The sequence below is a fragment of the Stigmatopora nigra genome, chromosome 20, assembly GCF_051989575.1.
Source record: "Stigmatopora nigra isolate UIUO_SnigA chromosome 20, RoL_Snig_1.1, whole genome shotgun sequence".
In the NCBI taxonomy this organism is placed as follows: Eukaryota; Metazoa; Chordata; class Actinopteri; order Syngnathiformes; family Syngnathidae; genus Stigmatopora; species Stigmatopora nigra.
This window is the reverse complement of record NC_135527.1, coordinates 6,681,576-6,705,828: the sequence shown is the minus strand read 5'-3', so window position 1 is coordinate 6,705,828 and position 24,253 is coordinate 6,681,576. Positions and strand designations below refer to the sequence as shown.

The following is a 24,253-nucleotide window of genomic DNA, read 5'->3' as shown; positions in this document are numbered from 1 at the left end:
CATCAAAATACATTTTATTTAGCATTTTATCTGTTTATATTTTCTCTATTTTGAAAATAAAATGACCGTATCGGCCATATTGTCTTGCATTAGGGCGTTTCGTCTTTGTTACTATGCAGCTTTGTGAAATTTGTGTGCATATAAGCCGTACCCTTGATTGAGTCATCATTTTTTTGAGCCAGAAATACGACTTATTTACACATTTCTCACATTTTATGCAAGATATATACGGTTTTGACAGGTATACACTCCTTTTGTTTTGTTCTAGTTTCATCCCAGACCCTTGGCAACCTTGTACCCGAACTTGCGGCGCCGGGATTCGGCAACGCGCCGTCAAATGCCGAGTCCTACTCGCCTTCTCTCAGACGGTTGCCGACCTCCCCGACGACGAGTGCAAGGGCGTTAAACCTGCGACCAGCCAAGCCTGCTACGGGATGCCTTGCCAAAAACTAGAAGCTGTCGAGGACCAAGACCCAGAAGAAGAAGAGGAGGCGGAGTATGAGTGGGAATACAACGGGTTCACGGAGTGTTCCAAGAGTTGCGGTGGAGGTACGGAACTTACTCGCCATAGCGGCGTATGTACGTATGTACCAGAAGCCATTTTGGCAGTGTGTTTCCATCTCAGGTGTGCAGGAAGCGGTGGTCGTTTGCCTGAACCAGAAGACCAGAGAACCTGCAGCGAGCCAGATGTTGTGTGTTAGCACGGGAAGGTCACCGCCATTTCTCCAGGAATGCAAAATGCAACAATGTCCTCCCAGGTAAAAAAAGCTTGAAATGAAATGAGAAAACTTCAGACACTGTTCAACGAATTGGAGAAGTCAGACGCAGACTGGTTTCTGGCTGATTGACAGAGAGGCGGAAGTAACAATTGGATTTAAAGGACTGTGGACCACTGGTCGCCGGTCTTTTGGTCGCTGGTCTAATGGTGACAGAGAGTTTACTGTTGAAACCAGTTCTCAAAATTATATTCATGAGAGAGAGTTTAATATCTAAGTACTGTTTAATATCTAAGTACTGTTGAAACCAGCTCTCAAAATTATATTCATGTGTGTTTAATATCTAAGTACTGTTTAATATCTAAGAGACAAGTTTAATATCTAAGTACTGTTTAATATCTAAGAGACAAGTTTAATATCTAAGTACTGTTTAATATCTAAGAGACAAGTTTAATATCTAAGTACTTTTAATATCAAAGTATTGTTGAAACCAGCTCTCAAAATTATATTCATGAGAGAAAGTTTTATATCTAACTACTGGTTAATATCTAAGTACTGTTTAATATCTAAGTACTGTTTAATATCTAAGAAAGAAGTTTAATATCTAAGTACAGTTTAATACCTAAGTACTGTTGAAACCAGCTCTCAAAATTATATTCATGAGAGAGTTTGATATCTGAATATCTACTGTTTTCAACAGTACTTAGATATTAAACAGTACTTATATATTAAACTCTCTCTTAGATATTAAACTCTCTATCTTAGATATCAAACTCTATCTTTGATATTAAACTCTCTATCTTAGATATTAAACTCTCTATCTTAGATATTAAACTCTCTATCTTAGGAATGAAAGTGTTTAACGTAGCCTCAATTGTAGTGTGAGTACTTAAACTTGTTCAAAGAAGGTGTGTTAACTCCTACGTTGTATGTACAGGTGGGAAGAAGGCGAATGGAGCCCATGTTCCGTTTCCTGCGGTGTCGGACTCATGTCCCGCAACGTGGCGTGCATTCACCGGTCCAGCAACGCTACGGAGATTCTTCCAGATGAAAACTGCGTTGAACCCAAGCCAGTCTCCGTCCAGGCCTGCAATCGCCTTGAATGTCCTCCAATGTGGGAGACTCAAGACTGGGGACAGGTGGGAAGAATTTTTAGAAGTTGTGTTGCTCCTTTGCTAGTGAAAAATGAACATTTGGTTTTCGTTGTTGCAGTGTTCTACGGGTTGTGGAAATGGAGTGGAGAAGAGGCAAGTCCTGTGCAAGCAACATTTGGCAGATGGCAGCGTCCTCGAGCTGCCAAACACATTTTGTCCTAGCAAAATGCCAGCAAAGCAGAGGCTGTGTAGTGCTGAGCGACATTGTCCACCACAGTGGGTCACAAGCTGGTCTCCGGTAGGCTTCCTTCTAGTATTATCTCCATTTTAGATATAATATTTAATGTTTTTTCATAAATGGATTAAAAGAATTGGATTAAAAGCCCCGAATATTCCAATTTTTATAGATCTATAACGAAGTGTATTTTAGCTTCTTTTAAATATATTTTTAGATTTTACAAAATTATTTTTGAACTAAAAACACAGAAAAAAAATATTTAAAAATTATAATTATTGATTTAAAATAATGGGGAATTTATAATATATATTTATTTGCATACAAGACTTAGTGTTGCTATACTCTTTCACCAGTAGATTTTGGCAAATTAAGATGTACTATTTGTTGGTTATTTTCTGTTTTGCAGTAAGAAAACAACCATGACTTGATGATTTGCTAACTTTTTTATGATATTAACCCTAATAATGTACTTTTGATTCATATAGTATCTCATAAATACCATGTGTGATAATTTGCAGACCATTTTTTTATAAATGGATTAATAATAACTGGATTAAAATCCCTGAATATTCAGTTTTTTATAGATCAAAAACAGTTTATTTAAACTTTTTTTATATGTTTAGATTTTACAATATTATTTTTGAACTAAAAACACAGAAAAATGGATTAAAATAATTACAATTATTGATTTAAAAGGGGAAAAAATAGGAAATTCAATATACATCTATACTCTTCATTTTAATTTGATCCTAAAACAGAAAGTCAACACTCATAATTTACTTTCCCGGTCCACACAAAATCATACGGCATGCCAGATTTAGCCCCCGTGCCTCCACTTTGACACATATCACACATTACCAAACCTTATATTTACCACCTCTTTTGTTTATGTGTCATTCAGTGTTCCGTAACTTGCGGAAACGGCATGCAAAGACTCGAGACTATCTGCAAGAAACAAGGAGACAATGGACAATTTCGTCCCCTCGATCCAAACAATTGCTCTTCCTTAGTCCGACCCACCAGAATACGACCATGTTCTCTCCGACTCTGCAAAGGTAAGACATCCTCTTTTCACTTAAATACACAAAATTGAAGAAAAAATAACCAAAAATGTTCATTTTTTGTGGCTCCCAGATTCCTTCAAACTCAGCCCTACCATCCTAACCCAGAAAAATGTTTACATCCAATGGAAAAAAACCAGAAAAGTTCATTTAGTAGTCGGCGGCATTGCCTATCTACTTCCCTGGACAACTATAGTCCTCGGATGTCCAACACGTCATGTCCTGAAAGCAAATATCCGATGGTTAAAAGACGGGAAACCTCTAGTGAACATCCCACGGGTATCCGTGACTCCATTAGGATTAGTCAAAGTCCTCCAGGTGGGCACATCTGATACCGGGGTCTACACTTGTGTTGCTGGACCAGCTAAGGAACATCTAGTCCTCCAAGTCCTTGGTGGAGACCAGAAGATCCCCAAACTGGACTTATCCAGATCGCAAGACTCGGGTATTTCTCCTCATGTTTATGACCGCATTGTCCAGCGCTTATTCCAACTAGAGGAGGAAAGAAACAAGTCTACGTCAGAAGAGGTTTTCCATATTCCGAATATTGTTGTTCTGGACAGTCAGAGACTAGATGACATCAACCGTCTCCGGGGAAAACAAGGCGAGAGAGCTATAGTCCAGTTACTTAAAGAACTATCACTAGTGTCCCACTATGAAACCAATGAATCAACTCTCCATCATCCAGAAATGTCCAGTTACACCACCAGGGCGCCTTTTCTGCAAAAACCGAATGGGAAAAGCCTTTTAACCAGACCTAGAAGCCCAGTAATCATCCAAAGTCCTCTGACGATTGTAGAAGGTCCATCTTCTAATGTCACCGTCAATGTAGGGACGCTAATTTTACTCCGGAAGTCTTATTCCAGTTTAGAAATCAAGTGCGAGACTCTAGGCTACCCGGAACCGTCCATCACATGGACCAAGAATGGAAAACAGTTTCCGTACAATAGCAGGTAAGACAAGGACAACCTTTGAGTAAAACTACAGACTAACTTAATTGGACTTTCCCTTTTAGGTTAAAGTTTTTGTCCACTGGATCACTAAGGATCCAGTCTCCAAATCAAGCAGATGAAGGTCTTTACACATGTACTGCCTGGAACCGGTTAGGATCCTCATCACGTTCCTCGTGGTTACAGGTTATGGGTAAGGATTCTGTTCAGTTCTTGAAAATCCTGATGTCAGAACTTGCTGACTTAGGCTATTCTGTAAGTTTACACACATGTGCTAATGTGTGTGTACTTGTGGAGTAGTATCGTATTTTCACGACTATAAGGCGCACCGCATTATAAGGTGCACCCTCAATGAATGACATTTTTCCATATATAAGGCGCACTGTATTATAAGACGCAGTGTATTATAAGGTGCACTGTCTATCTTACAAACCATCACTATACATTGACCTGTTTTTTTGGGATATTAATGGATGTGTTAGAATATTAACAACAAGCAAGTCAGCATTACTAAACTAGATCTAAATCTGAATCGTTTGCCAAATAGGTGTCACCAGCTGCCAAGATTTTACTGTTTAATGAACATGTTTTCGCTGAACTCGCAATTACATAAAGTCAGCGGGCATCATTAAAGTTTAATATTAGCCCTCGAGCCAAAGGAAAAGACCATTCTTGGCTGATTTATATGCCAAGTAGTGAACGCCACCCACTTAAATATGGTGGAAATTAACATTTAATGGCAATATAGTTGACAGTATCAAGATATGATCACTATTAAACAGCAGGGTGAAAAAAAATGGCTAAAAATCGAACTTGTCAACCATTGTTTACCCAATTTAACCAATACCGTATTTTCACAACTATAAGGCGCACCCTCAATGAATGACATTTTTCCATATATAAGGCGCACTGTATTATAAGGTGCACTGTCTATTTTGGAGAACATTTACGACTTTTAAGTGCGCCTTATAGTCGTGAAAATACGGTAATTGCTATTGACTTCCAGGTATGAAGCACTCACTACTTTACAGTCACCTCTAGAGCCAGCCATTGTTGATGTTTTGGATTTGTTTTGGTATAAAATCTTGCAGTGGGGGAGGAGCTATATGATGGAAGATTTTGTAAACTAAGATGGCATCTGCATATTTAACAGTATTGTTTCAGTTCATGCATTTGTGTTTTTTTTAATATCCGACAGTGGTGGTTTTTCGTTTTTGGTTTTCAGTTTTTTCCATATATAAGGCCCACTGTATTACAAGGCGCACTGTCTATTTTGGAGAAAATGTAAGACTTTTAAGTGCGCCTTATAGTCGTGAAAATACGATATTTGGTCTGGCTGACTCAGTAGTGGGGAATGTGCAATTCGTGCCATAGGCTTAAAAGTCCCTTCAGATTTGTGTTGTCCCACCTCTCCTTAACGTGTGACCATTCGCAACCTCTCTGGATTCCAATCAAAGAGACGGCAAGCCGCTGCTTTACTTCGCATTCTGGCGCTTTGCTTAGCCATATGACAACAATTAGCTTTTAGGGGAGGTTTCAAAGAAAAACATAGTCCAGGGATTTCAATTCCCATTCACTGTATTTTCAGGAAGTAGAGGAAGAAACTGTGTCCAAGTTGTTGGAGTGAACAACCCTGATTGTCCTGTTGACAACAACAAAAACAGCAGCGTCCAATCAGCTACGCACAGGTTGGTCGCCATCCGTGTTTTGTCCTTATTTCGGCATGCTAATGTTGGATATTCTCGTTGAGGAGTTGGCGTTCTGAGCCTTGGACCCCGTGCTCCGTCAGTTGCGGGGGCGGATCCCAGGTCAGACGAGTACGCTGTGTGGAGGGTTCAGATGGCGGGTCAACTGAGGTGGAGCGCCACCGCTGTCTTGGCGCTGGGCGGAAACCGTCCGACTCCAGAATGTGTAATGTTCTGACCTGTGCTAGTTGGGCTACTAGCTCCTGGGGACTGGTAAGTAACTTATTGTTTTCTCTAATGACCATCATATCGTGTAACCATCAAACAGTTACAGGACGTTTGGTCCCTGGTCTTTTGGTATCTAAGTACTGTTTAATATCTAAGAGAGAAGTTTAATATCTAAGTAGTGTTTAATATCTAATTGCTCTTTAATATCTAAGTACTGTTGAATATCTAAGTGCTGTTTAATATCTAAGTACTGTTTAATATCTAAGTACTGTTTATTATCTAAGATAGAAGTTTAATATCTAAGTACAGTTTAATACCTAAGTACTGTTGAAACCAGCGCTCAAAATTATATTCATTAGAGAGTTTCATATCTGAATATCTACTGTTTTCAACAGTACTTAGATATTAAACAGTACTTCAATATTAAACAGTACTTAGATATTAAACAGTACTTAGATATTCAACAGTACTTAGATATTAAACAGCATTTAGATATTAAACAGTACTTAGATATTAAAGAGTACTTAGATATGAAACCGTACTTAGAATATTAAACAGTATTTTGATATTAAACAGGACTTGGATATTAAACAGTACTTAGATATTAAACAGTACTTAGATATTAAACAGTACTTAGATATTAAACAGTACTTAGATATTAATCTTCTTTCTTAGATATTAAACAATACTTGGATATTAAACAGTACTTGGATATTAAACAGTACTTAGATATTAAACAGTATTTAGATATGAAACCGTACTTAGAATATTAAACAGTATTTTGATATTAAACAGTACTTCAATATTAAACAGTACTTAGATATTAAACAGTACTTAGATATTAAACCGTACTTAGATATTAAACAGCACTTGGATATTAAACAGTACTTAGATATTAAACAGTACTTAGATATTAAACAGTACTTAGATATTAAACTCTCTCTCTCATGAATATAATTTTGAGAGCTGATTTCAACAGTAAACTCTCTGGTACCATTTGACTGGCGACCAAAAGACCAGCAACCAGACGTCCAATCAAAGCACCAATCAAACTATTAATCTTGCCTCTTCTAGTGTAATGGTCAATGTATCGGTCCAAGTTTGGCTGCACAGCACCGCCACGTTTTCTGCCAAGACGCCAACGGCACCAGAGTGTCCTCCGGAATATGCAGTGGACTCCAACGGTAACAAAAAAAAACAAAAAAAACAATCCTTGTATCGTAACCTGACTTCAATCTGCTTACCTTTCCAGGCCGGTCAACATTAGGAACTGCTCAGCGGAGGCTTGCGCGACACGGTGGCGAGTCGGACCGTGGACGCAGTGCACCGCCACCTGTGGCCGACACGGGTTCCAATCCCGCCGGGTGACCTGCACGAGGCGGTCCGGTGAACTGGCATCGCGGGAACAACACTGCTCGTGGCGGCCTCGCCCTCGCAGCTGGCAACGTTGCAACATGGCGCCTTGCAGCGGAGGTGAGTTGTTCGATAGCCGCCATGCTAATGTCCCAAAGACGTAGCTGTTATTGATTATTTATTGACCTTAGCTGGAGGGTGCCGGGACAGCACTAGGTACTGTGAGAAGGTCCGGCAATTGGAGCTGTGTACGCTGCCCCAGTTTAAGAGTCGCTGCTGCCGTTCGTGTCTCGACACCTGACGAACGGAGGGAGGACAAACGCCAGGGACGTCGGAAAATGAGCGGACTTCTACGAAAAAAATGATGCACAAGTTGACTTTTAAAGAGAGATGGACGGATTGGACGCTTGGAAATCTGCACCTAATGCAATGACCACTGGAAAGGATCGGGAATTGAACATTTTTAGTGGGCTTAACAACCCGCCTCCATTTTAAAAAATGTTATATAGTCTTCCCTGGATAATCGCGAATTCAATTCTTCATGATTTTTTGGTGTTGTTATTAATTATTATCATTTTTTTAAAGGAAAATCCATGCTGAAACTTGTAAAAGTACTGAGCAATTTGCAGTTTTTTTTTCCTATTTTCGGAGCCATTTTTGGTGTATATTAACCGCGATATTTGAGGGATTACTGTATTTCACTAAGAATGGAATGAAATATTGAATATAAGAAAACAAAAAACTTATTTTGCACTTGAAATTCAACTGAAGTTTGTTTAAAACATGACTTGTTGATTTTATTTTTAAATTTCGATCATTTTGCTTGGTGATATTTTTGCTGAAAACATGTATTTTAACCACTTTTGGGGGTTTTGATTTTGTATTTGCACATTTAGTCAATTCCTTAAAAATGAGTTCCTTCTCAGCACAACTTTAAGAAAAGAAATTTAAAGTGTCACTCCATTAATGTTTTCATTTTTAGAACAAATATGTATTTTCTATTGATTATTTATTCACTAAATGAGCACTTTTTTGATTCAAGTGCAACAGGAACGAAAACTATTTTCATTTTGATGTTTCAATTTTGTAGATATGTATTTTCTCTTATTTATTTTCCATTTGTGTTTGTTTGTAAAGTTCTGTAAATATGTATTTTCCACTTTTTCAAAATTTGAAGTCCTCAAAGCAATAATTGTATTTAATATACATGCTGAGGTTGCCCTCTGTTGGTATATTTGAGTTTTTATTAGGTTTTTTTCATGAAATAAATGAAGCACATTCCTTTCATAATAAACTCTTGTGTTTTTTATTCATAAATAATAAAAAATAAAAGTGAATTGGAGTGTATCATTTGTGTTTATATATGTTCCCCTCTATGGTAAATTTAAACAAAATTATGATCAATTTTTAATTAAAATTAATTAATTTGAAGAAGTGTTTATGATCTGTAAATAGAAACACGTGCGTTTAAAAAGGTAAATAATTATGAATTGTAAACAAAGCAAAAAATAGTCCAATAAATAATATAATCTTTTCCTGTTTTAATTAATAACATTTATATTTTTTATCAAAAGTAATTTTAAAATAATTTCATTCTCTTTTCTGGTGTGGTTTTGTGCAATTTAAACTTTGTTAAAAAAGTGAAACAATAACAAAATAGACGCTCGAGGCATAGCTATGACGTAATAATCCTGCGACGACAATTCATCTCTGTTCATCATCACATTGCGAAGTCCACTGTAAGTAACTCTCAAATCAATGACATTTTTTGACTATTTAAGCTTCCCGATTTATGCGCAATTCACTCATCAGCATTTAAATTAAGTTTATCAATGTAATCGGGCAAGACGATTGTTTTTTTAATACTCCTCCGCTTGTGTTGTTTAATCATTCGTACTATCTTTGCAGTCGCATTTTTTAATATTTGCACATCACTGTGCCTTTTTGTTTACTATTGAAGAAAAAGATGAACGATTCAACGAGGGGAGAAGAAGATGACGGAGGTCATAGCAAAGAGACAGACAAGAAGAAAAGATCACGAGTCAAGCAATTGATGGGCGAAGTGAAGAAACAAGTGGAGTTCTGGTTCGGAGACGTTAATCTTCACAAGGATCGCTTCTTGAAAAAGCTCATTGAGGAGTCCAGTGATGGCTGTAAGTCCCCAAAACAATGTCAGATACAAACAATCCCCTACTTACAAACATTCAACTTACGAACAAACGTTACATACGAACACGTCTGCAAATTGCGTTTATGTCGAAAAATGTTCGTAAGTTCGATTTTGTATTGCGCGCCTTTTTACGAGTAGTGCTTCTTTCCACCGCTAATACCGACGCCTGGCGCTGTGAGAGCTCAGCTTAAATATACTTATATAGGCCTTAAACATGAATTATAATACAAAATATAGCACTGAATCAACTTCAATTTGAACTTTGTAAGTAGGGAAGCGTCTGTAATGTGATTTTTCCTCCTTAGATGTTGATTTGTCAGTGCTGGCGAGCTTTAACCGTCTCAAAAAGCTGACTGATGACACCAAACTGATCGCCAGGGCTCTGAAGAATTCATCCGTGGTGGAGGTAATGTTTTTTTATCCACCATTTTCTTCTGGGGAGTGGATAGCAACTTGTGGGAAACTTTTAGGTGAATTTAGAAGGCGATAAAGTGAGACGACTGCTTCCTCTCGGAGACGCGCCGACGGACGTGGACAGCCGTACGGTTTACGTGGTAAGATATTTAAATTAAAAATTAACGGAAGTTTTAGGGTTTAATTGGTGTGGTGTTTTTTTTTGTAGGAACTTTTACCCAAGGACGTGAATCATGGTTGGATTGAGAAGGTTTTCTCTAAATGTGGGAATGTCGTCTATGCTAGTATTCCCAGGTATAAACCCACGAAGGATCCTAAAGGGTTCGCCTTTGTGGAGTTTGAGAATCCGGAACAAGCCAGTAAAGCCATTGAGGTGATTGTTTATTTGTTATTGGCATTGTGAGCGGAGAATTTATGTTTTTTTTTGGTCAAGATGCTTAATAATCCTCCCGAAGATGCTCCAAGAAAACCAGGAATTTTCCCTAAAACCAAGAAAGGGAAACCTCTCCCACAACCCGTAGAAAACCAGCCTTTAGGTAAGATAAATATGGGGGAAAATTGTATTTTTTTTTTACCATGTGATTTTTTGGGGGGCCTCTAGGTGGCAGTGGAGAGGAAGAGAAGAAAAAACGGAAAAAGAAGAAGAAAAAGAATCCAGTAGAGGGAGTTAAAGAGACGGAGATGGATGATGTGGAGACGTCGGAGGAGATGCAGAAGAAGAAGAAAGTGCGTTCGGAGAAAGTTTCGGATAAAAAACGACGGCGTTCACTTGTGGAGGAGGAGTCAGAAATGGGGGTGCCATCCAAGATGAGGAAGATGGGGGAGAAAGATGAAGATGTGTCGGAAAGTGGTGAGGTGGCGTCGAATATTAAAGGGGGGGAGATGGGTAATAATTGGGATTTTTTTTTGGGGGGGGGGTGTAGAACCTCCCGTGGATGGAGAACGCGGGAAAGAAAACCATGAAGACTCGCTGGTTAAATCCAAGAGGAAGAGGAAGAAGAAGCATAAGGAAAAGCTGAAAATTGGCGAGGAAGTCATCCCATTGAGAGTCTTATCCAAGTAATATGTTTATATTTTTTTATGTCTGGAGATTTTAATTCATAAGAAAATTTAATTGGATTGGATATATGTATATGTATATGTATAAATATACATATACACATACACACACATAAATACACATACATATACACATTTATACACTTACACATACAAATACACATATATACACATACAAATACACACATACACATACATATACAGATATACATATACATACACATATATATACATATACAGATATACATATACATACACATATACACACATACACATACATATACAGATATACACATACATACACATATACACACATACACATACATATACAGATATACATATACATACACATATACACACATACACATACATATACAGATATACATATACATACACATATATATACATATACATACACATATACACACATACACATACATATACAGATATACATATACATACACATATACACACATACATATACAGATATACATATACATACACATATACACACATACATATACAGATATACATATACATACACACATATATATACATATACAGATATACATATACATACACATATATATACATATACATACACATATACACACATACACACACACATATACACACACATACATATATATATATATACATATGCATACACACACATTTATATATATATATACATATACATACACATATATATACATATACATACACATAGATGTACATGCATGCATACGGTAGGTCTTAACACTCGATGATGTCACAACTCTAGCAGTTTAGCATCCAACTCAATGCATCTCTATTTTTTTTTTTGCAGGAAAGCGTGGCTTGAGCTCAAATCCGAGTACTTGAGGTTGCAAAAGGACAGCATGTCATCCTTAAAAAAGTGCATGGCACAACTGGACACCGAGGAGCGTCGTAGCGACGTGAAGAGTGAGTCCAAACGTCCTCACCGTCGTGCTAACCAAATCATACGCTTAGCATTAGCATCATGGCTTGATTTTGTTTACCCTTCAAGTGGAAACCAGCGAAAAAGTCAGCAATCAAGGACCGCAATTCACCAGCGGCGTCATCGTTAAGATTACAGACGACAAAGCCCTCCCGGGGAGACAGGCCATTAAAGTAAAAAAACGCCAACAAATCCAAAATGTCCTCCCAAAAAAGGTTTAACGCTTAATTTGGCTTTCAGGACGAGCTGTGTAAAATCTCGCCGGTGGCGTACGTCGACCTCCTTGAAGGCGACGCCGAGGGATACGTGCGTTTCAAACAGCCGGAGGACGCACGAGCCGTCCACGAAACGCGGGACGAACTCCTGAAGACGCATAACTGGCGGTTGGAGATCCTCACAGGTGAGTGGAAACAGCCAATGGCGAGCCAGGATTGTTAAAAAAATAGTCCATGTCGTTCAAAGGTGACCACGAGCAGAGGTACTGGCAGAAAATACTGGTGGATCGACAGGTGAAAATCAACCGACCTCGCGAGAAGAAACGCGGGACGGATAAAGTAAGTTGTCGGAATAACAGTGAGGCGTTCGGGTGTTTGGTATTAAGTGGGAAATTGTGGTTTCAGCTCATTTCCAAGGCGGAGAAGATCATCACGGCGCGGGCTAAGGAGGCTAATAAGCATATTCGATTCCAGGAGGACTGATGGATAGTTTTTTTTCTTTTTTTTGGCACTGGAAAACCGTTTTTTTAATGTTTCTTTTTTTTGTGAATAAAGAGGAAAGTCATCATGTTGAAATGTTCATGAATGGAATTGTTTTTTGACTGAAGTACTCATTAAAGAAATCATTTTTTCACTTTTTTCGTTCTTTTTTGGTGCAATATTTACAAGTTGAGTTTAAATATATATTTTTAAAATATTAAACCATATTATATTAACAGTATGTGAACACTTTGTTTATTTTTAACTCAATATAACAAAGTTAAAACAAATAATAGGCTGGTACTATGCCTCTATGTCCAAAATACTTTTTACTTAAAGGGCCAGTGTCGTTATTTTTATGCATGATGACAATTTCAAATAAATGCTAATATATTGCTAATGTGTAAAAGAAAAAAATAACTATAATACATTTTAGAGCATAGCCTGGTGCCTTTGTTACTGTTTTGGCGTTTTATTTGTATTAATTTATTAATTTAGTTAAAATTATGATGATAATTGAAATATAAGGCTAATATATTGCTAATGTTTAAAAAGATACATTTTAATACACTTTAGTGCTTTATCTGGGGCCATATATATAGAAGAATGAGATTAACAAATAAATAATCATGTTGACAATATAAAAGTATATTGAATTTGTAAAAAAAAAAAAAATCTGAGATTTTAGTGCTTTTCCTGCTACTTTTTCACATTTTAACCGTATTTATTCATCAATTTCATGACAATATAAATAATGCTAACATATTTCTATTTAAATAAAGTTTTATCCACTTTCTTACTATTCCATCACATTTTCTGTTTTTATTCGTATTGATTCATCAATTTAGTTCAAATCATTGAAAATGACAATGTAAATAAAACGCTGTTTACAAAAAAGCAATGTAAAAATACAGTACTTTTTATGTCCACGGGTTGGCGACAATTCCCTATAAAAACAGCCACTACCGTGCGGTCGTTTTCTTAATAAGCATCAAGTGTGCATGTTGCAATGGCGTCTTTCCACGACGCCAAACAAATCCCCACGTTCACGATGAGTTTTCTTGTTTTTATGGGAAATCCACGTTAATTTAAATGCAAACATCACTTGTTTTCAGGGTACCACACGAGTTTGGGGGCGTGTGGTTGCCATAACGAGGGTGGGGGCGTTCGAGTGTTCGCACGCACGTGTGCGCGCTTGGAAAACCTCGGCACGCCCACGCTGCCTTCACTTCCACGCGAGTCCTCGCCGGCTCGTGGACGTTCGAACCTGCGTCCGTGATACCAATGGATCTTGCGGGGGATAGAGCATCGTCATCGGGGGAGAAAGTAGCCCCCCAACGTCGGCTTTTCCACGTCATCCCGTCGCTATGCTCCGTGGCGTCCTTCGCCTTGTGCGTGGTTCTCGGCGTCCACGCTGCTGACGTCCGGCGACGGCTTTCGGGCTTGGAAAACGGCGTGGACCCCCACTTGGATGCGTTAATTGCGCATAGAGTCAACGAGATGTTCTCCCAGGTGAGCCCCCCTGTTTTAAAAAGAGACCCCCCTAAGGAGGAATATGTGTCTAAATTCCGTTTTTTTTCCTCGCCCTGAAGCGCTCATATGAGCAATTAGTCAAGATTCGAACCGCCCGGCAAGCTTCGCCTGATTGCACCTGCCCACCAGGTGAGTCGCCGTGGTGCGTTCACGGGGAGTCGGACATTTTTTATTGTTGTTGTGATGGATGCGCACAGCTGAGCGCAGAGAGATGTTTAAACTTAGAGGTGGTGAGTGGTTGAGTTGGTGGCCATGTTGTTGGAAAATGCGGGTGCGAAAGTCCTTTATAAATTGTGTTAATTTGTGGGGATATATGAATATGAATTGAGAATATCCGCATTTTTCTAACAACATGTGTTACAGTTTGATGACAGATGGCAGGGGAAATTGTTTGTGAGAATGTGTTGTTAAGACATGGTGTCAAAGTGGCGGCTCGGGGGCCAAATATGACCCGATGCATCATTTTTTGCGGCCCGAGAAAGTCAATCATGAGTGCTGATTTTCTGTTTTTGGATCAAATTAGAATGTAAAGTATAGATGTATATTAAATTTCCTGATTTTTACCCTTTTAAATCAATATCTGTCATTTTTTAATCATTTTTTTTCTGTTTTTAGTTAAAAAATGATTCAGTAAAATCTATAAATATATATAAAAAAAGCTAAAATAGACATTGTTTTGGATTTATAAAAAAAAATGGAGTATTTAGGGCTTTTAATCCAGGTCTTATAATCCTATTTTTAAAAAAAAAAAATCTAAATATTTTACATTAATATTTTATTTTAAACTAATTTTAAATCAATAATTGTCATTTTTAATCAATTTTGTTATGTTGTCAATGGCAACAGGTTTTGGGAGAGTAAAAAATATGGTCTTTTTTGTGAGATTATCGTTATCATGACGATTTTGGGGTAATCAATTTCAATTTCACTATATTTGTATTGTAGTATAGATGTATTTTTTCTTTTATTGCATAATAATATGAGGACAGAATCATTTTTTTAATTACTACTTGCAATATTAATAATATATGGCATATTTAGAATATCCTCATTGGACCAAATGGGTTTGCTGTTGAACACATTGAGACCAAAATTAGTCTTAAATCCAGTCATGTGACCCAAATCCTCCTTCCCCATTGGTTAGGAAGTCGTGGAAACTCTCCAAGCTCTTAATAATTGCTTCCTGTCCCATTCTTCGTCTTCCGCGAAGGTCGGCATGGCCGGAAGCGGCGCTTTTCAAAAGCTCGCCGCGCACTTACCCGCGTTGCTTTTATGACCCGCGTGGAACCGGAGGGCAAATGTTGAATGGAGAACCGGTGAACAAAACCCAAGTAGTTTTAAAGTGCATCTTCCCACGTGCACTTGAATGTTTCCTGTCGGTCTGCCAAGATGTTTTGGTGACCTTTGACCCCTTTGAGAGCCTCTTTTGAGTCATTTTCATAGTGAGGACTTGTGGTAAAGTTGATGTATTGTTTGAAGATTGGGCGCCAGTGCTGGTTATGATTGGAAATTTTGATATTTTTGGGCTGTTTTGTAAGAAAAAATAGGGTTTAGTATATATAGGGTGTCAAAGTGGAGGCCCGGGGGCCAAATCTGGCCCGTCGCATCATTTTTTGTGGTCCGGGGAAGTAAATTATGAGTGATGACTTTATGTTTTAGGATCAAATTAAAGTATAGAGTATAGATGTATATTAAATTTCCTGATTTTCCCCCTTTTAAATTAATAATTGTCATTTTTTAATCATTTTTTTTCTGTTTTTTTAGTTCAAAAATCATTTTGTAAAATCTTAAAATATATTTTAAAAAAGCTAAAATAAACATTGTTTTAGATCTATTAAAAAACGGAATATTTAGGGCTTTTAATCTAGTTCTTTTAATCCATTTATTAAAAAAATAATCCAAATATTATATTTAAAATGGACTGCATTGTTTTATCAGGTGAAACTAGGTCATTTTTTTTGTAGAAAATAACATTTCTGTAACATTCAGGGAACAATTGAGGACTAGTTTTTTATCGTTTTGAAATTTAAATGGAACAAAAACATGAAAACATAAAGTATACTTTTACAATATGCATTAACTTATCTATTACATATTTATTTATGTCTAAAATGTATTTTTCTGTGTCTGTATTCTCACCCTCTTGCTACTGTGACAATAAAATTTACTGTGTTTTCTCACGTATAATCAGTACCCTTAAAATTGCCTTAAAATGGTTAAATTTGACAATTTCTCGCGTATAAGCCTCCCCTGATTCCCAAATTTTCACCTCCATATTCATAGTTTTACCAGGGAGTACAAATATGTACTTTTTAAGCCTAAACTTTAATAAAAATAGTATTTTTTTAGATACTATATGAATCTAAACCACATTATTAGAGTCAATACCATATAAAAGTGAATAATTCATATTATAATTATTGTTTTCTTACTGCAAAACTGAAAATAACCAACAAATAGTCAATGTATAGTATAGTAAGTCTTATGCGCATATAAGCCGTACCCTTGATCATTTTTTTTGTTACAAAAACGGCTTATATGTGAGAAAATATGATAAATTATGGATTTGTCTGACGTCTTTACGTATTGAACATGTCAGTGGCCTCATGTCGCTCGTTAGAATGTCGTGTGTACTTAGCGCGTGTACGCATTCCACTTCTTGGCGAGTCTCCCGTTCCCTCGCCAAGAAAGCCGGCCCTGTCGGGGATCCAGCGTGGCTTCGACACCCCCCGCACCCCCTCGTCTCGGTCCTCCGGGTGTAAATTTGGCCGCCGCGGCAGGTGTGGCGAGCCCACTTTTGCGAGGAAAGCGTCTCGGAGAAGTCAATATTTGTACTTGCTATCAAAGCCTGGCTTGTTTTTGCGTGAAAAACATCGTTTTTTGCCGTGTTCTAAGGAGGTGGGGAGTCGGAATGTTCATTGTTGGTTGGCTATTTTAGTTAAAATTAGGAGTTGCTAAATTCCAGGAGGGAAAAATGTTTTTTAATTTTTTTTTAGATTAAAAATGTAGAAATTATCTGAGGTTTAGATCAGGGGTGGGCAAATTTTTGGGCCCGGGGGGGGTACATTGACTTTAAAAATTTGACAGATGGGTCAGCACAAGATAGGATACATATAAAAAAGTGCATCCGTTAACAGTACATAGGAAACATAAGCAGAAAAAAAAGGACTAAAGTAGTATCATACTCATCACTCATCATTAAAATAAAAGTATAAAGTACAGAGTAAGTACTGTTTAATATCCAAGAGAGAGTTTAATATCTAAGTACTGTTTAATATCTAAGTACTGTTTAATATTTATGTACTGTTTAATATTTATGTACTGTTTAAAATCTAAGTACTGTTTAATATCTGAGTACTGTTTAATATCTGAGTACTTTTTAATATCCAAGTACTGTTTAGTATCTAAGTACTATTTAATATCTAAGTACTGTTTAATATCTAAGTATTGTTTAATATCTAAGAGAGAAGTTTAATATCCAAGTACTGTTTAATATCTAAGTACTGTTTAATATCCAAGTACTGTTTAATATCCAAGTACTGTTTAATGTCCCAGTACTGTTTAATATCCCAGTACTGTTTGATGTCTAAGTACTGTTTAATATCTAAGTACTGTTTAATATCTAAGTACTGTTTAATATCCAAGTACTGTTTAATATCCAAGTACTGTTTAATATCCAAGTACTGTTTAATATCCAAGTACTGTTTAATATCTAAGTACTGTGTCATATCTAAGTACTGTTTCATATCCAAGTACTGTTTAATATCCAAGTACTGTTTAATATCCAAGTACTGTTTAATATCCAAGTACTGTTTCATATCCAAGTACTGTTTCATATCCAAGTACTGTTTCATATCCAAGTACTGTTTCATATCCAAGTACTGTTTCATATCTAAGTACTGTTCAATATCTAAGTACTGTTTAATATCCAAGTAAATTTGACCGGAGACCAATAGACCAGCGACCAAACGTCCGATCACAATCCAATTAGAATCCTGCAATCTGAACTCTAAAAGTCGACCATACTTGAACAAACACGACTCTGTTCTTAGTTTTGAAGAAATCCCGTGTGTAAAAACCACACGGCGGTCTACACATTGAAACCATCCGCTTGCCGGGCATTTCTGCAAATTTGCAAAAGGAGGCGGCGAATCTGGACAGTGGGACGCCTCTGGTTAAAAGCAGCTTTGAAAGATGATGCAGTCGGCCAATTCGGTCCGGCAAGGCGGCCACATCACACGTCTCGCAGGCGTCTCGCAGTAAACAAGGCGCTAGTAACGCCGCGTCCTTATTATAGATGCCAGACTTCCTTCCGCCACAGAAACCGCCGCGTTTTCATTAAGGGATTCAGTAAAAAAAATGACACTGAGAAATAATCTGTGTAAAACTTAGTGTTTTGTTGAAATACCTTACTTCTATCTGGACTTCCTTGTCCCTTACTTGGACGTTTTTTTGTAGCACGATCCTCCAAATAATGACATTTTACGACGTGTCAACACTGCGGTCGACTTCTGGTTAAGCTAAAAGGCATAAAAGTGCTTTTGTTCACGCGCCGCCAACGTTACGACTTCCATGAGGTTTTTTTTTTTCCGTCTTTGGCAATAACAAAGAGTTTACCCGATACGTTTTTTGTACAGATGCTCCCTCTACTTATGAACGAATTAGGTTCCGAGTGCTTGTTCATAAGTTGAAAGTGTTTATAAGTTGAAATTGTTCAAATTGAAGTTGATTCAGTGCTATATTTTGTATTGTAGTTTATGTAAGTTAGGGTTAGGGTTAGGGTTAGGGTTAGGGTTATATAAGGTTTATATAAGTGCATTTGTATGTTTAAGGCTTGTAGAAGTAACCAGCATTGGTTTGTACTGGAAAAAAACATTTAAAAAACTGGAGAGGATACATACAGTACTGTATACTTACGTTAGAGAGATGGAGTAGTTTATGTTTAAGGCCTATATAAGTATTTTGAAGGTTTATATAAGTAAATTTGTATGTTTAAGGCCTATATAAGTATATTAAAGGTTTATATAAGTGTATTTGTTTGTTTAAGGCTTGTATAAGTAACCAGCATTGGTTTGTACTAAAAATAAACATTTAAGTGTTGAAATTGTTCAAATTGAAGTTGATTCAGTGCTATATTTTGTATTATAATGCATGTTTAAGGCCTATATAAGTATATTGAAGGTTTATATAAGGGCATTTATATGTTTAAGGCCTATATAAGTATACTGAAAGTTTATATAAGGGCATTTGTGTGTTTAAGGCTTGTAGAAGTAACCAGCATTGGTTTGTACTGAAAAAAACATTGAATAAAATGGAGAGAATACATACAGTACTGTATACATACATTAGAGAGAGATATTTACAAGAAACTGGCCAAAAGAAGCTATCTAATGACGATTGCAGTTTTCTTCTGTTTTTCATCATAATAGATGCGGTAGGACTGTATGGCATCATTTAATTGATTTGCAACCTTAGTGCAATGTTCAATATTTGGGTCCTGCTGCTCCATCTTTCTGTTTATAAATGGTACTGACGGTGGAACCATTTAAGTTGTATTCCGTGCAATGCTCACCACTTTCTCACACACATCAAGCTTCTTTATTATTGCCACTTTGGTTTCAAATGAAATGGTTTTGCCTCCTCTTCCATGTACGTCCTTCACTTTTCAGCCTTTTGCTTTTCACCAACCATATTGAATAATGAATGCACCAGATATTTAATGATAGAAATGTAAAAGGTTCTTTTGCGCACTGGAGATACGTCACGCACTACAACAAACTGTGTAGAGGAAGGTAGATGCTGGGTGAGCTGAGTTCTCACAACGCCAGGCTTCGGTATTAGCGGCGGAAAGAAGTACTATTCGGAAAAAGGCAATACAAAATCGAATTTATGAACATTTTTCAACATAAACGCAATTTGCAGACATTTTTGTATATACCATTTGTGCGTAAGTTGAATGTTCGTAAGTAGGGGAGCGTCTGTATATTTTTAATTGTATTTTGTGGATTAGTGGTGAGTCGTACTATCATTTGACAACAGTGTGTATTGATAATAAATCACCCCACAGGGTACAGGGTCTGAACAAAGTCCCCCTAGACAGGTGCAGGTCTACTTTTTGTCTGGGTTAGGTTAGGAATCGATATGAACCAAGTTGAGTGTTGATGTTTGAAACCAAAACAGATGACAGATGGTTTGTGCTAGGTGCGCTAAGACCTCCTGTAGTTCTTGGTCTGGTTTAATGATAGGTGTACTTCGGTCTACGTTTTCGCCAGACTTTGCTAAACAGTTTCCCGAACAAATGGCTCCTGAAAAGTCGGGTTTTTGAGGTTGTAACAAACAAGTATGACTATAACTACGAGTAGGTGAGGTCTTGACCTGGGGGGAACTTTGGACTGAGTTGGAGGCGAGCCCAAAGACTACACGGCACGAAAATAAAAACATCAGACAGGAAACTTGAGATTTCAGCCCATCTGTTGTGGCGCTTGTCACGTCTGCTGGTATGTTTTTAAAAGGGACCTTCTGGACTAGGTAGAGTACATGTGTCAAAGTGGCGGCCCGGGGGACAAATATGGACCGCTGCGTCGTTTTGTGCGGCCCGGGAAAGTTGACTTTCTATTTTAGGATCAAATTAAAATGAAGAGTATAGATGTATATTAAATTTCCTGATTTTCCCCCTTTTAAATCAGTAGTAATTTTTTAATCCATTTTTTCTGTGTTTTTAGTTCAAAAATCATTTTGTAAAATCTAAAAATATATTTAAAAAAAAGCTAAAATAAACATTGTTTTAGATCTATAAAAAACTGAATATCCAGGGATTTTATTCCAGTTCTATTTTAGGATCAAATTAAAATGAAGAGTTTAGATATATATTAAATTTCCTGATTTTCCCTCTTTTAAATCAAGAATTGTCATTTTTTTAATCAATTTTTTCTGTGTTTTTAGTTCAAAAATCGTTTTGTAAAATCTATAAATATATAAATATAAAAAAAGCTAAAATAAACATTGTTTTGGATCTATAAAAAAATTGAATATTCAGGGATTTTAATCCAGTTCTATTTTAGGATCAAATTAAAATGAAGAGTATAGATATATATGTTAAAATTTTTGATTTTCCCCCTTTTTAAATCAATAATTGTCATTTTTAATCGATTTTTTTCAGTTTTTTTATATCAAAAATCCTTTTGTAAAATCTAAAAATTTATTTTAAAAAAGCAAAAATAAACATTGTTTTAAATCTATAAAAAAAACTGAATATTCAGTATTTTTAATCCAGTTCTGTTTTAGGATTACATTAAAATTAAATGAATTTTAATCAATTTTTCTGTATTTTTAGTTCAAAAATCATTTTGTAAAATCTAAAAATATATTTAAAAAAAGGTAAAAGAAACATTGTTTTAAATCTATAAAAAACTGAATATTCAGGGCTTTTAATCCAGTTCTTTTAATCCATTTATAAAAAAAAATCTAAATATTACATCTAAAATAGTCCTGCCCACTTGAAATCAGCCCTTGACCTTACTGAAAACATTCCAAACTAGTCTGGAGATTGTCCTCACTGTCCTCTTTTCCTCATTATTGAAGTAGTACAACTTCTTTAAAATATCCAAACCTCGAAAAAAAACCATCATTTCTGTCTACTTTTAATTGTTATTGCTAGTAATGGACATGTTAGCGTATTTTCAATTTTTTTGTTGGTCCCAGACCACAGCGGTAGAGAAAGCGGTTGCCGAAGCGTCGTCCCGTGGCCGCAGGGACAGTCCGGCAGTTTTCCACAAACGGGCCAAAACATACTTTGGTACCACGGGACTGACGGACGCCAATTGCCGCGGAACATTTCCGAGGCTTTGAAGGTTTGCGGTGAAAGTTTTACAGTGTGGGAACCAGTGGAATCCACTGCGCTTTTTTGTGTAACCAAAAACCCTGCCGGCTTTTCTTCGTATGTGGACAGACTGGCAGCTGATTTTTGTGCTTGTTAGATGGCGACAATTGGTACAGCGAACAAGTCTCCAATGTATACTTTCTAAAGGTTGTTGAATAGCGTGTCATTGGGTTCTTTATTTCGGTTATTTATGGTGCTAGCTGGTCGTCAAATTCTCTTGCTAAGCAAATATTGATATCCCAGACTATTAAATTGATCCCAGTAGAGCTCTTAAGTACGTTGTAACGAGGTCAGATCAGTTGGCAGCGTCCAGTCAGGGTTTTTTTTGTCGACAGATAGACCAGAAGATATTATTTGGAGTTTTGTTGTTTTGCTTAATGTGTTTTCTTGTATAGAAGATGTTTTGTCACTTGGAAATAATTAAGTACTGTTGAAAACAGTAGATATTAAGATATTAAACTCTCTAATGAATATCATTTTGAGAGCTAGTTTCAACAGTACTTAGATATTAAACAGTACTTGGATATTAAACAGTATTTGGATATTAAACAGTATTTGGATATTAAACAGTATTTGGATATTAAACAGTGCTTGGATATTAAACTTTAGATCTTAAACAGTACTTTGATATTAAACAGTACTTAGATATTAAACAGTACTTAGATCTTAAACAGTACTTGGATATTAAACTTCTCTCTTAGATTTTAAACACTACTTAGATATTAAACAGTACTTAGATATTAAACAGCACTTGGATATTAACCAGTACTTGGATATTAAACAGTACTTGGATATTAAACAGTACTTGGATATTAAACAGTACTTGGATATTAAACAGTACTTAGATATTAAACAGTACTTGGATATTAAACTTCTCTCTTAGATTTTAAACACTATTTAGATATTAAACAGTACTTATATATTAAACAGTACTTAGATATTAAACAGTACTTGGATATTAAACAGTCGTTGGATATTAAACAGTATTTGGATATTAAACAGTACTTAGATGTTAAACAGCACTTAGATATTAAACAGTACTTAGATATTAAGCAGTATGTAGTAAATCTAAATATCTTATCTAAAATGAGTACAGATGTATATTAAATTTAATTCACTTAGATAATGTAGACAAAGGCTTTTTGTGTTTATTTTAAAAGTGTCTCTTTTAAAATCTACATTTTTAGACCCACATTTTGAATTGAAAGAATACTTTTAATTCATCCAGATATTTTGTCGTTCTGGTCTGGTGTTGGGACATCGCTCCATTCCAATTGGTATCACCATGGCAACACATTTTACGGCAAAAAGGCCTGCAAAATAGTCCGCGTTCTCTGATACCGATACACGTTTAATGGCGGGGGGTCCGGCTTTACGGGGGTCTCTCTATAGTTTTCAATGGCATCTCGTCTCTTTGTTTACGGGACCCTCCGAACGGTGGACGGATCTCGACAACTGTCACGGCTTCCGGTTTGACGCTGTTATGAAACTCGATCCATCTTTTTGAATCTGCATCCTCTGGCCCCCGAAATGTGAATGGCATCCCTCTTGTTACCGTGGCAACCGCCATTTGTCTTGAACATTGTGTGAATTGAAGTAAAGGCATTCGTTTTTTTGTCGTCCGACTGATAGACGAACCCATCTTGTTTTTGTCCCCGGGTTTTCAGCGCCGAAGATGCTCGGCACGCCGATTTGACCGGTCTCCGCCGCACCTGTTATTTAGGCCCGCCCTCGACTCGTTACAAAGACAAATACGCAAAGGATTTAGCCCGCCTGTGTGGCCTTGGATGGCGCCCACTTGGGTGAAAACAAACAAGATATCTACATGGCAAGTGGTTCCTTTTTGGTCCGCTAAATAAAGTCCGGTGGCAGGCGTTGGGGTTTGTTTTTATAGCTAGCTTAGGAATGCTAAGTTTTGTTTTTACGGACCGGATTTATAAACAGGGTTCTTCCTGCTGTCCAAACCAGATGGGCTTTGGAGGCTGATCGTTTTGCAGGTGCCACACTGGGAACCGTGACTGGACGTTTGGTCGCTGGTCTTTTGGTCGCCGGTCAAATGTACTTAAATATTAAACAGTACTTAGATATTAAACAGTACTTAGATATTAAACACTACTTAGATATTAAACACTACTTAGATATTAAACACTACTTAGTCTTAAATATTAAACACTATTTAGATATTAAACACTACTTAGATATTAAACACTACTTAGA

General features: G+C 36.8%; 3 protein-coding genes across 3 annotated transcripts in view; all 3 read left to right on the top strand.

Moving 5' to 3' along the window:
* The window catches only part of adamtsl3 (ADAMTS-like 3), a 38,973-nt gene extending 31,170 nt beyond the window's left edge, over window positions 1-7,803 (top strand). Inside the window, exons 15-26 of the mRNA XM_077742432.1 lie at window positions 269-549; window positions 626-758; window positions 1,654-1,855; window positions 1,929-2,108; window positions 2,950-3,103; window positions 3,183-4,062; window positions 4,125-4,252; window positions 5,648-5,747; window positions 5,810-6,017; window positions 7,047-7,156; window positions 7,225-7,445; window positions 7,517-7,803. Of these exons, the coding sequence (XP_077598558.1) occupies window positions 269-549; window positions 626-758; window positions 1,654-1,855; window positions 1,929-2,108; window positions 2,950-3,103; window positions 3,183-4,062; window positions 4,125-4,252; window positions 5,648-5,747; window positions 5,810-6,017; window positions 7,047-7,156; window positions 7,225-7,445; window positions 7,517-7,626 (2,707 nt within the window). The 3' untranslated portion in view covers window positions 7,627-7,803. The remainder of the gene's footprint in view (window positions 1-268; window positions 550-625; window positions 759-1,653; window positions 1,856-1,928; window positions 2,109-2,949; window positions 3,104-3,182; window positions 4,063-4,124; window positions 4,253-5,647; window positions 5,748-5,809; window positions 6,018-7,046; window positions 7,157-7,224; window positions 7,446-7,516) is intronic.
* Window positions 7,804-9,014: 1,211 nt separating this feature from the next.
* On the top strand, window positions 9,015-12,650 carry larp7 (La ribonucleoprotein 7, transcriptional regulator). The gene is made up of 13 exons (XM_077742433.1): window positions 9,015-9,064; window positions 9,286-9,478; window positions 9,801-9,901; window positions 9,966-10,049; window positions 10,118-10,282; window positions 10,343-10,445; window positions 10,511-10,759; window positions 10,833-10,968; window positions 11,798-11,934; window positions 11,999-12,102; window positions 12,170-12,329; window positions 12,392-12,483; window positions 12,550-12,650. The coding sequence occupies exons 2-13, from the start codon at window positions 9,292-9,294 to the stop codon at window positions 12,625-12,627; spliced, it is 1,596 nt and encodes a 531-aa protein (XP_077598559.1). The 5' UTR covers window positions 9,015-9,064; window positions 9,286-9,291; the 3' UTR covers window positions 12,628-12,650.
* Window positions 12,651-13,605: 955 nt separating this feature from the next.
* col25a1 (collagen type XXV alpha 1 chain) overlaps window positions 13,606-24,253 on the top strand; it is a 67,393-nt gene continuing 56,745 nt past the window's right edge. Inside the window, exons 1-2 of the mRNA XM_077742234.1 lie at window positions 13,606-14,136; window positions 14,217-14,286. Coding sequence (XP_077598360.1) covers window positions 13,909-14,136; window positions 14,217-14,286 — 298 coding nt within the window. The 5' untranslated portion in view covers window positions 13,606-13,908. The remainder of the gene's footprint in view (window positions 14,137-14,216; window positions 14,287-24,253) is intronic.

Excerpts from the sequence above, each read along its gene's own strand:
- larp7 (XM_077742433.1), top strand. The coding sequence starts at position 9,292 with ATGAACGATTCAACGAGGGGAGAAGAAGATGACGGAGGTCATAGCAAA. Across the intron at positions 9,902-9,965 it reads AGAATTCATCCGTGGTGGAG|GTGAATTTAGAAGGCGATAA; the intron begins GTAATGTTTTTT and ends GGAAACTTTTAG. Across the intron at positions 10,446-10,510 it reads CGTAGAAAACCAGCCTTTAG|GTGGCAGTGGAGAGGAAGAG; the intron begins GTAAGATAAATA and ends GGGGGCCTCTAG.